General features: G+C 35.2%; 2 protein-coding genes across 7 annotated transcripts in view; one reads left to right on the top strand and one right to left on the bottom strand.

Moving 5' to 3' along the window:
* The window catches only part of LOC135161894 (nuclear pore complex protein Nup88), a 96,777-nt gene that overhangs the window by 27,358 nt on the left and 54,981 nt on the right, over positions 1-14,438 (bottom strand). Inside the window, exon 2 of the mRNA XM_064119869.1 lies at positions 522-691. Within this exon, the coding sequence (XP_063975939.1) occupies positions 522-691 (170 nt within the window). The remainder of the gene's footprint in view (positions 1-521; positions 692-14,438) is intronic.
* Positions 6,275-13,765, top strand: LOC135161896 (uncharacterized protein F21D5.5). 6 transcript variants are annotated; one of them, XM_064119871.1, is made up of 7 exons: positions 6,275-6,489; positions 8,475-9,247; positions 9,415-9,486; positions 9,734-10,012; positions 11,015-11,296; positions 11,383-11,444; positions 12,607-13,756. In XM_064119871.1, exons 1-7 carry the CDS (start codon positions 6,348-6,350, stop codon positions 12,842-12,844), a joined length of 1,848 nt encoding a protein of 615 aa, XP_063975941.1. In that variant the 5' UTR covers positions 6,275-6,347; the 3' UTR covers positions 12,845-13,756. The 6 variants fall into 6 exon arrangements, with proteins under 6 accessions (XP_063975941.1, XP_063975944.1, XP_063975942.1 ...); XM_064119874.1 differs by having other exon boundaries at positions 6,276-6,489; positions 12,721-13,713; XM_064119872.1 differs by lacking the exon at positions 6,275-6,489 and adding an exon at positions 6,501-6,657 and having other exon boundaries at positions 12,607-13,765.

Raw genomic sequence — 14,438 nt, 5'->3', positions numbered from 1 at the left:
GTGGTATTCTTTCAAACTATTGAGATGACTCGCTTATGCACAGGGCTTTCTCTTATATCCTCTCATTTCTATATAGAGGTGTGAAATTATTCGAATTTTAGCACGAGCTCAAAGGGGTGAACTTAAACGATAACGTTTATCTCTGAAATACCAAATATCTCTTAATTGCCCCTGCGTTATAATCACCCTCTAATATTTGGATGACTATGACTCGTTTTGTATGACTTCACGTGTTTAAAGGGCTGTGTAAAATGGTATCTATACTCCTCAAATCGCTTTACCTTTTAAGTGTGTGGCATGTGTTGTTGATGAGGCAGTTAGTATTCAACGTTTGCACTTTCTAACGTCCAACTTTTGCCTTCTAAAATTACATGCACGTTCTGAAAATCGCATTAATTACTAGAGTTTAACAATTCAAAGAATCTGAATAGCGAAACAGAAGTACAAGGTGAGAAAAATTTAATAGAATCAACACATTCTATATACAATATTTTAATAATAATTTTAAATAATTTACTCACACACAAGAAATCTCTTTCTTGCCATCTTGGAAGGCGTTGTCTTTGCCCCATCTCCTTGGCAATTCGACTACGACTATTCCAAGATTTCCCCAGATTGCAAGTTGAGTGGCGGTTTCGTTGATCAGCAAATTTGTGATTTCGAATATTGGTGGATCTGTTGGCTTCAGTGTCTGCAAAGAGATAAATCAATAAATAAATTATTAAATAAGTAAAGAAATGAATAAATTACGAACTAAATCAATTAATTAATTCACTAGTTTATGTCATTAATGGTTCAACTAGCGGTTTGACTTGTCAGGGAAGTTTTTGCATCTAAACAAGAGATTCTTTTGTGGACTGGTATTCGATCATACCCGATAATGGCTAACACAATCGCAAAATAGTAGCTACTATTTTTAGAGTGGAAAGCATTCTACTTTACGCTAAACTTACATATCAGAACAATATTGATATATTTTCCATTGAAAAATTTTCTGCAATGATTCCTTGTTATGAATTGTCCGAGTACTTTTACTTCTATAGCGGCTGCACGATAGAAAGATTAATTTTTAATTTGAATTCTTTCCCAGATAATTTTAGGTTGAAGTTCCGAATTGGAAATCCAATTTTTGGCACTCAGAAAACAATTATTGATTCCCTTAGTCCCACCGAATATTATTTTATATGACACGCGCGCGATACAAGACGTGAAAGGTCCTCCTTTTACAAAAAAAAAAGAAAACTAAATTGAATTTCGATGCCGTTCATTGCATTAAAAATTCATTGCGAGTTGAAAAATTTTAAATCAAAGGTCTAGTCCGACGGGCCATTAATTTTCGAAATTACTGCGTCGCTTGAACATGAATTCGCTAGAGATCTAGTAAAATCACGGGATTTCATCGATTTCTTGTCATCAATAATATTGTGTAATCGGAAACTAACTCATCTTATTCGAATATTATACCAACAAACATATTATTTTGGTATAATATTTTCAGTCCTTAAAAGACTAAAATATAATGTGTCACACGGGAGTGAAGTATTTTCTGACTTATGTGATTACCACTCACATGAGTCAGAAAATACTTTTTTCCCCAGGAGCACAATATACTATTTTTCACTCATTTCACTCATTTTCTCATTCGCTTATTCACTCATTTCACTCATTTTCACTCATTTTATTCCGTGGTATGCCATGAAATAAAAATTACAAGAGGTCTCTAAATAAATTCCCTGCCTTTTATGGAATAGGTGCAATCAAAAATTTGAACTCCATTGGCATCGTAAAATTCCTGAAGACATCGTTGCTATGTATCTTAATTTGTCTACGAAGGGTTAGATGGAGTCGCACTATTAATTATATGAAACTCGAAATTGCTCAAAAAGCAGAGTTACTAAAGAGATCTATCTTGCTCATCGTCAAATCGTTGCTATGTATTTTCCATGAAACATGAACTTCCATGAAATCATATCAAATCGACAATAGCTGTGATGTCAGCGGAAAAGAGAATCATTAAAGAATGATAGGAACCAATAGTCGATTTAGATGCATAAAGGAGAAAGTAATTTTAATGTATAAAAATGGCAGATGATAGATTGGGGTGTAAGGACCACATTGAAGAAGTCGCGTGTTGAATCAACAAGTAACCTGAAAGTGAACAGAATGGCAATCGTTTCGGCAGCCCAAACACAACGTAATGATTTCAGGATTGTGTAAATTTTCAAATCATCGACCATAAACTGGCGGGGGTATGTTTGCAATGTAAAAAAATTGAAATCCTCACTCCTGCAGCTACTGATGATATCTCAAATGTCTCTGGTTATGGTTCTATCATATGATTTATCAATTCTATGAATCATACACTCCATCGTCTGTTGGGAAATTTCCAGCCATTCCAAAAACCCTCATTCCCAAAATCTCAGCCAATCCTTTCATAGCGCCAAACCTAATAAAGTAATCCTAGACAGTATTCCCTTATTCATGTCGTACTTCTAATCTGGGACTTTTTCCAATATTCCTCCTCATGCTGATAAGGCCGACTCCCAGAGGTCATACTCTACCAGGCACTCATATGGGCCTTTATCCCTCCATACGCTCTTCTATCCCCCCCTTCTCATCCTCAAGTGACACCAACGAAAAATCCACAGCCTGCAACTTGTTCATCATTATAAGAAACCTATCAGCAGTAACTAGCAATCAGAGAAATTCTGGGATTTCATCGATTTCAGGTGACTGTAAATGAAATCACATGAAATCAGTGAAATCGCATGAACTATAACACCAAAAAATAAATAGAAAATCGTCCGCAGATAAGATAAAAAAAAATCGAATGTATTAAATAGGTGAAATATACACGGAATATTTTCGATGAATTCAACGTGTTTTGCATCGAGGTGTTAACCACCTTTTGTTTTCAACTCCGGACGCTTTTTTTACGAAAAAAAAAACAAATACACAACGCGAGAGGATCGACTCATAAAGTTCTCAGAGAAAATCGATCGACGTATTTTCTCAGAATCCCCCAAATCGACGTTGGACGCGTTTGAACTGGCAATTTCGACCACACGCCAAGTAGTACAGTTATTAACGAAACGTCGTCAAATCATTTGAAATCGTGAAATCGTGAAATCACCGGAAAAAAATCCCTGGCAATCACATGAAATCAACGATTTCAAGAAATCATTGAAATCATCTCGAAATCAGATGAAATCAGCAATCACTGTGTCATCGAATTTTTGAATGAATGGCCCCTCGATTGAAAGTTTGTTATTTCAATCCGGCCTCCAACAATGCCACAATGCGAAGGAATCCAGATGACGGAGATTCCTGGTGAGAATTTGTGTTTTTGGTTAATTTAACAAATTCTTTTCCGATTTCCGCGATATACGGATTGATTTCAACTTGAACATTTTTTAATCGCTGATAATTACTGAACCATCGTGAAGGCTCCCCTGCAGCTAGGAACACTCCTGAATACTCGCATCACCACCAAATGAGCCAGATGAACGTCACAGTCCCCAAGAACACATTTATTAACCACTCTCTTCTTGTATCAACTCCACTTCTTGTCCTTCTACCCCCCGCCAATCCCTTTTCTGCACCAGTCGTTGGAGTGACTCTCTCCCTACAGCTGCTGGGTATGTCGGAGCAAAAGAAAAAGACGTCACATTGTCGACGCCTTATTAATCCAGAGGCGTGGAATGAGTTCTGAGGGTGGAGCTTTGAAGAAATTAAAAGAACAGAGGGTGTATAATGTGAATACATCCATTCCCACTTTTCTTTTTACATTTTTTTATTCTTTACCCCTCGAAAGACATCCCCAAGGAACTGCCATTACCATTTACCCGATCCCCGCATCTCTTAAGTAGACAGATAGACATCTTGAGCCTTGTCATGTTATTTTTTTCTATGTATTTTTAATTTAAATTCCGGCTTACGGGGTGTTGTTATCGCCCTCTTTCCTCCCATGTCTTTTTTCTCCTCAGATCCGATATCCCTTCTTCTCAATTAATTGTTGATGATCATTCTCTTTGCAAAAAATAACACGATTAATGTGAATCGCATTTTTATCAGTTGTTACTATCGCGTAGACCTAGGCAGCTAGTAACTACCTGGGGTCCCTATGATCGCTAGATTTTGGTCACTAGATCATACTATCCAATTTGAATCATTTTATAACTTTGTTGATGTAGTAGAAATTTACTCAAAATTGCAAGACAATAAAATGTGGAATTTTAGAAAGTTAGTTGAAACTTGGAAATGGCAAACCCGTCATAGATCTTAAAACCAAAAGTCCTTTGTAAAGTTTTTCTTATTGAGTTTTCAATTGTAATTTGAGCTCGGCATTAAACCGTTTGAGTCGTAAACCTTTTCCAGAGAGAGGTTACTTTTCTCCGATAGAAACTTAAGTATTTTCTATCTCTTTCTTGAAGTCGCATGTGAGGCCCATTTGTTCAATTCACGTAGCATGGAGAGTGGGGATGGGGTCAGTCTGAGCTATCACGGGGGTGTAAGATCAACCCTAACATTACGATCAAGGACACAATTGGTTCCCTATTCCTTCAAGTGCAATGAGCCCCAATATCTTAGCAGCCTGAACAAATTTTTAGGATAAGACTAGAAGGCAAATCTATTATATACATGGAGAGGGCTAGTTCGGAAACCCTTATAAACGTCTCCTAAAATTTCAAGTTGTTATTGTAACTAATATACTAAGTTCAGAAAGACTTATAAACCACAAAACTGGATTAATATTAAATTGGTGTTTGTGCTCAATTATTTCATTTGAAAATTCCCGCACTCGTGAAGCAGAGTGGTTTAGCACTCCAAGGGCAATGCACCCGCCACCTGCGATACCCGAAAACCAGATTGGAACGCAACATAGAACTATTTAATATAATTATACGTCGAAAAACGAATCGGCGTAGAGAGTGCTAAAGAGCTAATATAAATATTAAAAATGACTCCATGACGAAAAAGAACTGAGGGTCTTTGTGGCCATGTTTTAATATGTTTAAGCAGTTCGTAAGGACCAGTTTTTGGTGTAAATAATGACGTCTTTCTAGTTAATTTCTCGTCTCCATTTTTATCCAGTGTTTAACATTTATTTTCTAGCGAAGGACTGCATGTGATTCTAGCTAGGTTGATAATCCGATGTGGTTTGCTCGAGAGCCCGTTCGAGTGTGAGCGGTCGGCCCTTTTGTCTATTATATAACTTCATTGGTGGCAAAAGATTTTTATTCATAAAATATCAAAAATCTAATTATAAATTGGCAATAATCTTCTGAATGCCCTTTTCGGATATTTTAGTTCATCATTAGAATAAAATGATGTATGTAGTAAACATTTTACAAGTGTGTGGGACTATTGAAATAACGTTATTGAAATAATTCTTTCGAGTTAGATTAATGCCCGTGTATTGTAGAGTTGATTAACAAAATACTAGCAAAGATAACTATAAAGAGAATTGTATTGATGTTAATAAATAATCTATGGAAGAGGATAGTTGAGCTAGGCGAACTGAAGTAAATCTCCACTTCTTGGATCGTTTGTGTTCCGAGTTCGAAAATGTATCGTATAACGATTCCAAAAATTCCTTCACATTTACATACTTTTATTGAGTATTTCATGTCTTTCAATATGAGTAATGAATAATGGAGAACTATAAGAGAAATAAGAGAATGATACTTACACAGAAATTCATTAAAAAAATCAATTAACTATCTAACAAATGACGGAGTGGAGTTTTTCAGAAAAACTTGACGATTTTTTAAAGGTCTTCATTCGGAAACAAACATATGAAAAAATTAGATTAACAAAAGGAAGACTATGCCTTACCCCCATTAGGTACGAAAAAGGCAGTTGGCTGGGATATGTGGTGATGTCTACACTGAGCGAGAAAAAATTTTGATCGAAACTAACTCCAAAAAATTTATTCGGTATTGGAATGTTTCATGAACATATTTACAAGTTAATTGGTGGTAAGCAAATATAGTTAGCAACAGATTTTTGTTTGAGACCTAATTACGCTTTTGCAATGTCTAATGAATGAAATTCCTGTAAGGTAAGAAATTACTTTTTCATTTTACAATTTACCTTCTACTTTACCCCCACCCCTATGTCCTCAGACTGTTTTCGATTTTTATTTGGTTCGCAGAATAATTAAATTAGTCAGCTGTTTATGTTATCAGTATAACAAGATAGTAAATGAATGGCTTTGTGATTCATTTGAATTTTCTAGTACCCGATAACGCCATCTGCTGTTAGTCATTATCGATCCGTAGCGTAGCCTAGAATTTGCTGGGCTATCAGTTTACGTTGTTTTTTTCGACCAGAATTATGACAGAATGAACACGGAGGTAAAGAGTTGCTACATATGCAACGATACGAATTCAAATTTAGTTATTTTTTTACCCAACAATAAACCAATTTTTGTTGGCCGAAATGTTGATACAAAAATAACGGATACAAAGTGCTCGAGGAATCAAGGTTAGTGCGGTTCACGAATTCTGAATGTGGCATTCCTAACCTACATTTTTATGTGACATGAGCGTAATTTTGCGCGAGATTGTTTTTTATTAAAAATTTTTCACTTGCTGTATGTTAATATGAATTCTCTCATTTTTATTGTGTTCGTCGGTTTATTGATCTGGAAAGGTTGCTATATTATTTTTAAATAATCTAACTCAATTTGTGAATTGAAATGGTGATCAATAATCAGGAATATGTTATTATTCAGTAGGAAACATGACTTTTTTGCGAATGTTCATATCACGTTTACGCTGCAAATTGTAATCAATGATTATATTTCATTTGTGATAGGTTATCTTATCCAAAATTCATCCTGTTGGATTAAGTTGAAAAAAGACAATCATCAGTCAATGAAAATATAAAGAGAAAAATCGTTTTTTATCCTAAAACAGTGTTGTATTTTCATGTGCAACAAAATGCATTTTCTGAAATCGTTCATTCGTCTGGAGAATCATTGTAATATTGAGTACAATTTTGAGCATTTTCTTTACCTGTCATACTATAAAGTTATGAATAAGCCAGATGAATGAATTGCATTCCAAAATCGATTTATTTTCACGAAATATACGCGAACCCCAGAGAAATATTCTTTTTAAAAAATTTGTTTTTGACGTGAGAACTGCCCATAGACTCATTCTAGAAACGTTGATATTTTTCATGAATTTCGAAAGCAGTTTTCAAAATATTCATATAATTTTAGAAGACGTTAGATTGATATAGAAAACTTTAAATAATAGGATTTTTCGAGGTGGTTACAGTTCAGTCAGAGGACAGTATAGATTTGAGCCTTTGCCAGTCACCAAATTTTTATATCAAATTGCATTTGTAAATTTATTGAAAGATAACCAATATGTGCTCTAGGTAAATCACATTTTGTGTAGAATTATTATGTTTCCAATCATTCCTTGTTTACAAATAAATAATTAAAATTGTTTACTGGCCTCATTTGGAGTTCAAAGTAGGTTTCTTTTAAAATTTGGAGTATTGTTAAATTACCAAATTTAAATTTTAATGTTTCCTAACGTTTCAATATCTACATTTAAATTCAAACCTGCAAAGTGTGCAAATAATAAATAATGCAAGAAACGAGATAATGGGAAATGTGCAAAACGCAATAAGCTCCTCCATACTAGTGTCAATTGGCATAACTTTCCTTATAATCTACCCAATAAGGAATTAAATAAATACGCATTAACGAAAATGTTTCTAAATGCAAATCATAATTTCAAAACTGCATAAACTTTCGAAATCCAAATGAACTTATTCTATTTTAATTCTATGTGTTACTCATGAACAAAAGGCAGAAAAATTTGTCAAACCATTGGTCAATGATGCACAGAATCTTATAATTTTCGAAAATATTTCTTATTAGGAACCTTGAATACTTGATTATATTTAAAACATTAAATATTTCACATGTGATGCTATCGAACTGACAGAAATTCAGCGCAACTAATTTCTTTATTCACTTTTTTATATATAGTTAATTGAAGATATTTACTCTTCGATTGAAGATCTTCAAGATATTTTTGACTTCTTCAATTTAAACTATGAAGAATAATAATTTCATTAATAAAAACTTTGCAGGCTATCCGAGCCTTGAAAACAAATGAGACTTAGAGAAAAACTGATATTCGAGATCAAAATCCCAAAGAAGACCTAAAGACTGGGAAACATTCGTCTACAATAAAATTAAGAGATTAGCACCAGTGAAAATTAGTCAGAACATCATTAAAATCCGAGAAATTTCTGCAATAAATAAGTATTAAGTAAAAATTGTCTCGAGTAGAATAGTTAAAAGATTCAAATGCTCAATTAAATAATTTCCGTAAGAAACCCCGGTCAAACAGTAGAAATATAACTTCTGATGCATTGCCGAGATGATTGCATTTCTGTGACAGAAAACCTTCATTATTATTTTAATTTTCTTTTTATTTCACCAGTTCGTTTGTGTGCAAGTTATGCAGATAAATGTGTAACCGTGTGCCAAACTGGTGCTCGGCCCTGTGGCTTCAATGGCTGTAAAACGAAAAAGGATGAAAAATACATGGGAAAACATGGGGATATCATTCAAATACTTCATGGCAAATATCCTTACAGGATAGAATTCAATCCTCCCCCTTCCGAAGATCGGCGGGAGTCTATAAATCGCAAAAAACGTGTTTGTACCGATTCCGAGGACGAGAGCCAGGAGTTCAAAGCAAACAAGAAACCGAAAGCCAATTATTGTGAGGCTAAAATGTCCAGGGAAGACTTTAAAAACACTGATGATGATGATGTCGACGAGGGAACGTCGCGAAAGATCCTTGAAAAAGTGAGGGCGAGAGCCCAGAGCCCATTGCCAAGTGGATCCAAGACTGATGATATTGATTATGGATTATCCAGTAAAATCCATAAAGAGACTTGGGAAGATATCGACAAACAGGCATTAATGGTTTTTACGGCTGAGGGGGTGCAATCGAAATCGAAAATCGCAGCCTATGACATGGATGGAACGTTGATCACCACGCAGTCAGGACTGGTCTTCCCCAAAGACCTCAATGACTGGAAAATTCTGTTCCCAGGGATACCTGGCAAGCTGAAGGAGTTGCATGCTGATGGATACAAAATTGTTATTTTTACAAACCAGGGAGGATTGGGACTGGGGAAATCGAAACCGAATGATTTTAAACAAAAGATTGAGAGAGTTGTGAAAAGACTGGGAGTCCCGATTCAGGTATCTTTTCTGGAATTTGATTTTTAAATGAAATGAACCACTAATATGTAATTTGAGGCATAAAATAAGGACTAATATCATGTTCATGTGCTGACATATTTGCATCGCTTAGTGAACTCCATCTCTCTTCATCACAAAAGTATAATTAACGTCAACCTTTTTCTCAGGTATTTATTGCAACAGCAAGAGACTCTTATAGAAAACCAGTGACTGGGATGTGGGATAGATGCGTTAAATTTGTAAGTAAGAATTTTTGAATCTAAAATTAGTAGCGAAGAGATGGCATAAAGACTGAATTCCCTTTTGATTAAAGCATATAGAGCACTTACCATGCTTTTCGTTAAAAACTTGGCAATTACTCTAATTGGTGCTATAATCAATATATCAATATCAATTTTGTGTCATCAGCACCTATTAGTGAAATCTGTATGACTAGTTTTCGACTAAATGAAATGACTGAACTTGAATTAATAATTTTTGTTTCAGAACAACGATGGAATACCCATTGATAAAAAAGAATGCTTTTTCGTGGGAGATGCAGCAGGAAGACCAAAAGACTGGGCTCCAAAAAAGAAAAAGGATCACTCTCTGGCGGATCGACTATTCGCCTTAAACGTTGGCCTCAAGTTTTATACACCTGAGGAACATTTCCTAGGGCACAAGCCTGTACAATACAATCTGCCTGTGTTCGACCCAAAAGTATTGAATGACAGTATTGATGTCTCTGACCCACCTAGAGCACAATTGTCCTCCAAAGAGCAAGAAGTATGAATAGGAACATGAAAATTATCTGGTACATGTCTAGTGCCCCCTCCCCTTCCCCCGGAAATACACCCTGATTTTTCTACGAGCTGATGGTTTTTCACCGTCTGAATACGAAATCGCAACCCGTTTTTTGGGGAAACAATTAGCTTCCTCCATACCTTGTAATTTATATACCGCTCTGGCATTACTCAGGGCCACGATGGGGACGTAGCGGCTATCGGCTCCACCGACAACACCTATTGGTGCATTCAAAGAACAGGGATCACATAGAGGTATTATTATCGTTTTTCACTCAAACAGAAACGATACTACTCATCAAAAGTCAATCAATCGCCTTTTAGTCGTGAACATAGATTGACGATATCGATGTAAATAGGGCCGCTGCCCTTTTCCGCAGCAATTCTATTAAATTAAGAATATTAGGTATATGCTTACACCTATATCGGCCCAGCAGTCTTTCGCGTGTGTACTCATTTTTGGTGCTAGGGCGTAGTGTCTGGAGATGTCTCAAAACACTTTGTCATTTCATCAGGAAATGAAACATTCATCTTGAACACGAATTCACACAACTATCGATCGTAGTGATCCGCGTCGTACCGTATCGCTGGAGTTGTCCTTTGAGGTCCCTCCATGATCTCTCAATATTTTGGGTGTAGACGTTACACGCCGAAGCCACAAAATTGATTGAGTGGTTTACACTCAGTGACACCTTGCGATCATGTACAAATTTTACTAATACTTCACAGTTTTTCACTGGTTTCATAGATTTCCATAAGCTTCATGTTTTTTTATCCTTGTTCCTATTATTGCTGTCTTGTATACACAGTCACCATCTCTTTGTATCGTCAGGGATACTCGTCTTTGCCTAATTTATCATGTAAACATGGGATTAGTGCAATTTCATTGTTATAATTTCTGGGGGGGGGGGGGGTATTCTAGACATTTTCCAATGATATGTGTAATTATTAAGAACTTGAGGAAGTAATTTTGTTTTTTGTTAAGGTGATTGTCATGGTAGGTGCACCAGGAACAGGAAAAACACATGTTGCTCGAAATTATTTGAAGGATTATCATCACATCAACCGAGACAAATTGGGGAGTTGGCAGAAATGTGTGGCAGAAATGGAAAAAATTCTGTCACAAGGAAGGAGTGTCGTTATTGATAACACAAATCCAGATCCAGTGTCAAGACAACGATTTCTTGGCGCGGCGAAATCCAGAAACATTCCAGTCAGATGTTTTCTCATGAAAACTCCCATCGAACATGCGAAACACAACAACAGAGTGAGAATCAACTTTTTTCATTGTCGGAATTGTTTAATGCAAGTAAATTTGAAATTTAAAGACGCAATTTTTCTTTGCTTTTATAGTTTAGGGAATTGACGGATCCCAGCCACATGGTTGTCAGCGAAATAATTATAAATTCATATGTGTAAGTAAATATTTTCTACAAGTATTTTAAGGTTTTTTCATTTACTAGAGAATCGGTGACACCAGGTGGATAGCATTTCAATTGTCTTCTAATTAAGGATATCCAAGTATTATAAAAACAATTTCTTTAGCAAGATGCCTTCCAACATTTATAGAGGGGTTCAAACGCTTATTTTGAGCGCAATTTCAATCCAAGCTTTCGGACTTTTTATTTAAAAAAAAAATTCCCAAAAATAAATTGTAATACACGATTTCTATAAGAGCAGCGCCCTCACATCGTCAATCTCATTTTTGGTAGTGTTAGAGTGTTTGTTGACTTGTATAACCCGTATATAAATTAGTTTGTTATGCTTTCAAGAATTTTGCAAAATATTGAGAAATATAAGTTTCCCGGCAAATAAATGAGAAAAATTGAATTGAAACGCCCTCGATTTGAGCGGTGGTTATTTTGGTTTGAGGCGGAGGGCTCCACTGATTTGGTAATATTGCATTCCCTCACACCATGCAACGTGTGCTGAGTATGAACGTAAATATGTCGAGTGGAATATTTAAAATATTTAAATTAATAATTGTTTGATAAATAATAACAGTTTTTCAACTTTTTGTGACGTCTATCGCGGTTCAATCAATTCCTCCAATCTTCTCGCGGTTTTTCTCCTATTGACACTATCGCGAAAGCTTTCTTTGATCGTTTTTGTCAAACGTCCTTTTCTTTTTCCCCCCACCTGACGTAAGTCATGAATCTGCATGACTTTCATCAAACCCGTGTCTGACTAAAATGCTAGATGAGGTGACGAGAGACTCACGTGTCGACCATATCGAGAACGCGCAGCGATGCCGCCTATTCATCATAGGATACAACGAGAATCAAGTAAAAAAATTAATCAAAATATTTTGCAACAATTTTTCTTATTCGGTATAAAAAAATGAGCATTAATAAATAATGATGAATACACAATTTGTTGATGAGGGTAAGCAAAAAAAGGTAATTTCATGTACCTACTTGGATATCCTTACGACAAAATAATGTTGATGCAATGAACGAAATGGAGATGAGTGATATCTTGGAGACAGCGCTTTAGCTTGATGGAATAGTCCAAAGGATAAAAAAGTGATAGAAAAAAATTTCAAAATTTTGCTGAAGAATTTATGTGTTCTAATAGTGACACCCACTCTACCCTCGTCTGGCGTTGCACCAGATTTGTTAAGCTACTGTTGCTCCTGTGTCTCCGATTCCTCTGCGTACTGACTCTCTACACGTATGTGAAACCTTACAGGAAAAATTTTGTGGAACCGAGCATGGACGAGGGCTTCTCGGAAATCGTCAAGATCAATTTTGTACCGAAATTCCAGACTGAGAGAGAACGAGAGCTTTACACAATGTATCTTCTTGAGAAATAATGTTGAAGAATGAATATGGGTCCCTTTTATACACACGAGTGTACTTATTTTCATACAGCAGAATTAATAAAATTCTTACTAATGGAAATTACTGCAAACATTTTTTTTTTGAAAATTCAACCTAAAATGTCAGTTGTGGAGTTCTCCAGTTTCAGTGTTTAATAATTCTCTGATAAATATCCCAGAAATTAAGAGAACCAAGCTAATTGGTGATTCGGTTTGTAGAGCAAGAAAGAATCTACAGGAGAAGTTTGTTTGAATGCAGCAAATTATTCATAACTAAATATTAGAGGCTTCATGGAAAATATAGAGTGATTTGGGACTCTTCTACACTCCGATCCATTTAATTTAAAGCAATTTTTTTTCTAACAGGGGTGATGGTATTTAATTGTAGATATTCCCTATCGATTTTTTTTCTGGTTTTAATTAAGACAGAAACCGCTCGAAATCTTGTAAATCTAGTAAAATCGCATGAAATCGTGGAATTGGAAACTAATGACTCCTATTCGAATGTTCTACCGAAAAAGAAGTTATTTTATTCCTTTAAAGACTGGAAAGTGCGACCTAATCAAGCGACTAAAATATCGTTTGTTACACGAGAGTAAAGTACTTTCTGACTTATGTGATTATCACTCACATGAGTTAGAAAATACTTTTTCCCCTAGAAGTACAATATACAATTTTCAACTAATCTCTGGTGTGTCATGAAATAAAAATTGCAAGAGGTTTTTAAATGAATTCCCCCATGGAATAGGTGCAATCACACATTTGAAATCAATTGAAATCGCAAAATCAGTGAAAAACTTCCATGAACTCGGCAATCACTGTGTCACCAGATTTCCAACTGAAATGTTCCATGGGTTTTGAGCTTTTCCATTAATTTATTGACTATTGCATATTTCTGTACCGAAGGTGTTTTCATGTTGGTTTTTACCTTTGGGCATATATTTTTTAATATTTTGTACTAGATATTTAGGACTCGAATCTGTTTCGCTTGCAAAACTGTTGATACCATTTCGAATACTGTTATCCCATAAATAAATACAAGTGCAATTGCAAAACGAGAAATCATTCTTATTGACGTGAACTTATTTTTATATCTCATCAAATATTCAGATTTTAATCCTTTATGACAATGGACATCTCGATTTCCAGAACTACATTTTATTTGAAAGAATCCTTCAACTGGCTGATAGAATGAAAATTTGAATTAAGCATCGTTCACCAACTCGAGCCCATAAAAATGCTAGCGCGCATTGGACTGTCACATTTCTTTCTGACAAATATTCAGATTTCATTAAATTTAATTCTACGGGGTAGCGGGTTCTACCGGATAAAATTCGAAAGCCAATGAACTTGATATCATGAATGATTATACCGTGTAATTTTTCTTTAAATTTCGTTTAAGATAAGATTTTTTTTCCTTTTATTAGTTTAAAGGGATGCACCAACTATTTTACATTTTCCCTTTATGGCCTAATTTGCTCTAGATTCATAAATTACAGTCTTTCAGATATTTACATATAAATTTGATATATTTTTGATCAATAGCATCTGCAACTTTTTTAGTTGTAAAAGGTTGCATTCAGTTTGA

Source organism: Diachasmimorpha longicaudata, chromosome 4, assembly GCF_034640455.1.
Source record: "Diachasmimorpha longicaudata isolate KC_UGA_2023 chromosome 4, iyDiaLong2, whole genome shotgun sequence".
NCBI lineage: Eukaryota > Metazoa > Arthropoda > Insecta > Hymenoptera > Braconidae > Diachasmimorpha > Diachasmimorpha longicaudata.
The sequence above is the reverse complement of the archived record's forward strand: the minus strand, read 5'-3'. Positions and strand labels throughout refer to the sequence as shown.

Bases quoted from the DNA above. Each gene is read 5' to 3' on its own strand.
- LOC135161896 (XM_064119871.1), top strand. From the start codon at position 6,348: ATGAACACGGAGGTAAAGAGTTGCTACATATGCAACGATACGAATTCA. The intron at 9,248-9,414 runs GTATCTTTTCTG...CCTTTTTCTCAG, and splicing joins GACTGGGAGTCCCGATTCAG to GTATTTATTGCAACAGCAAG. The intron at 11,297-11,382 runs GTGAGAATCAAC...TTGCTTTTATAG, and splicing joins ATGCGAAACACAACAACAGA to TTTAGGGAATTGACGGATCC.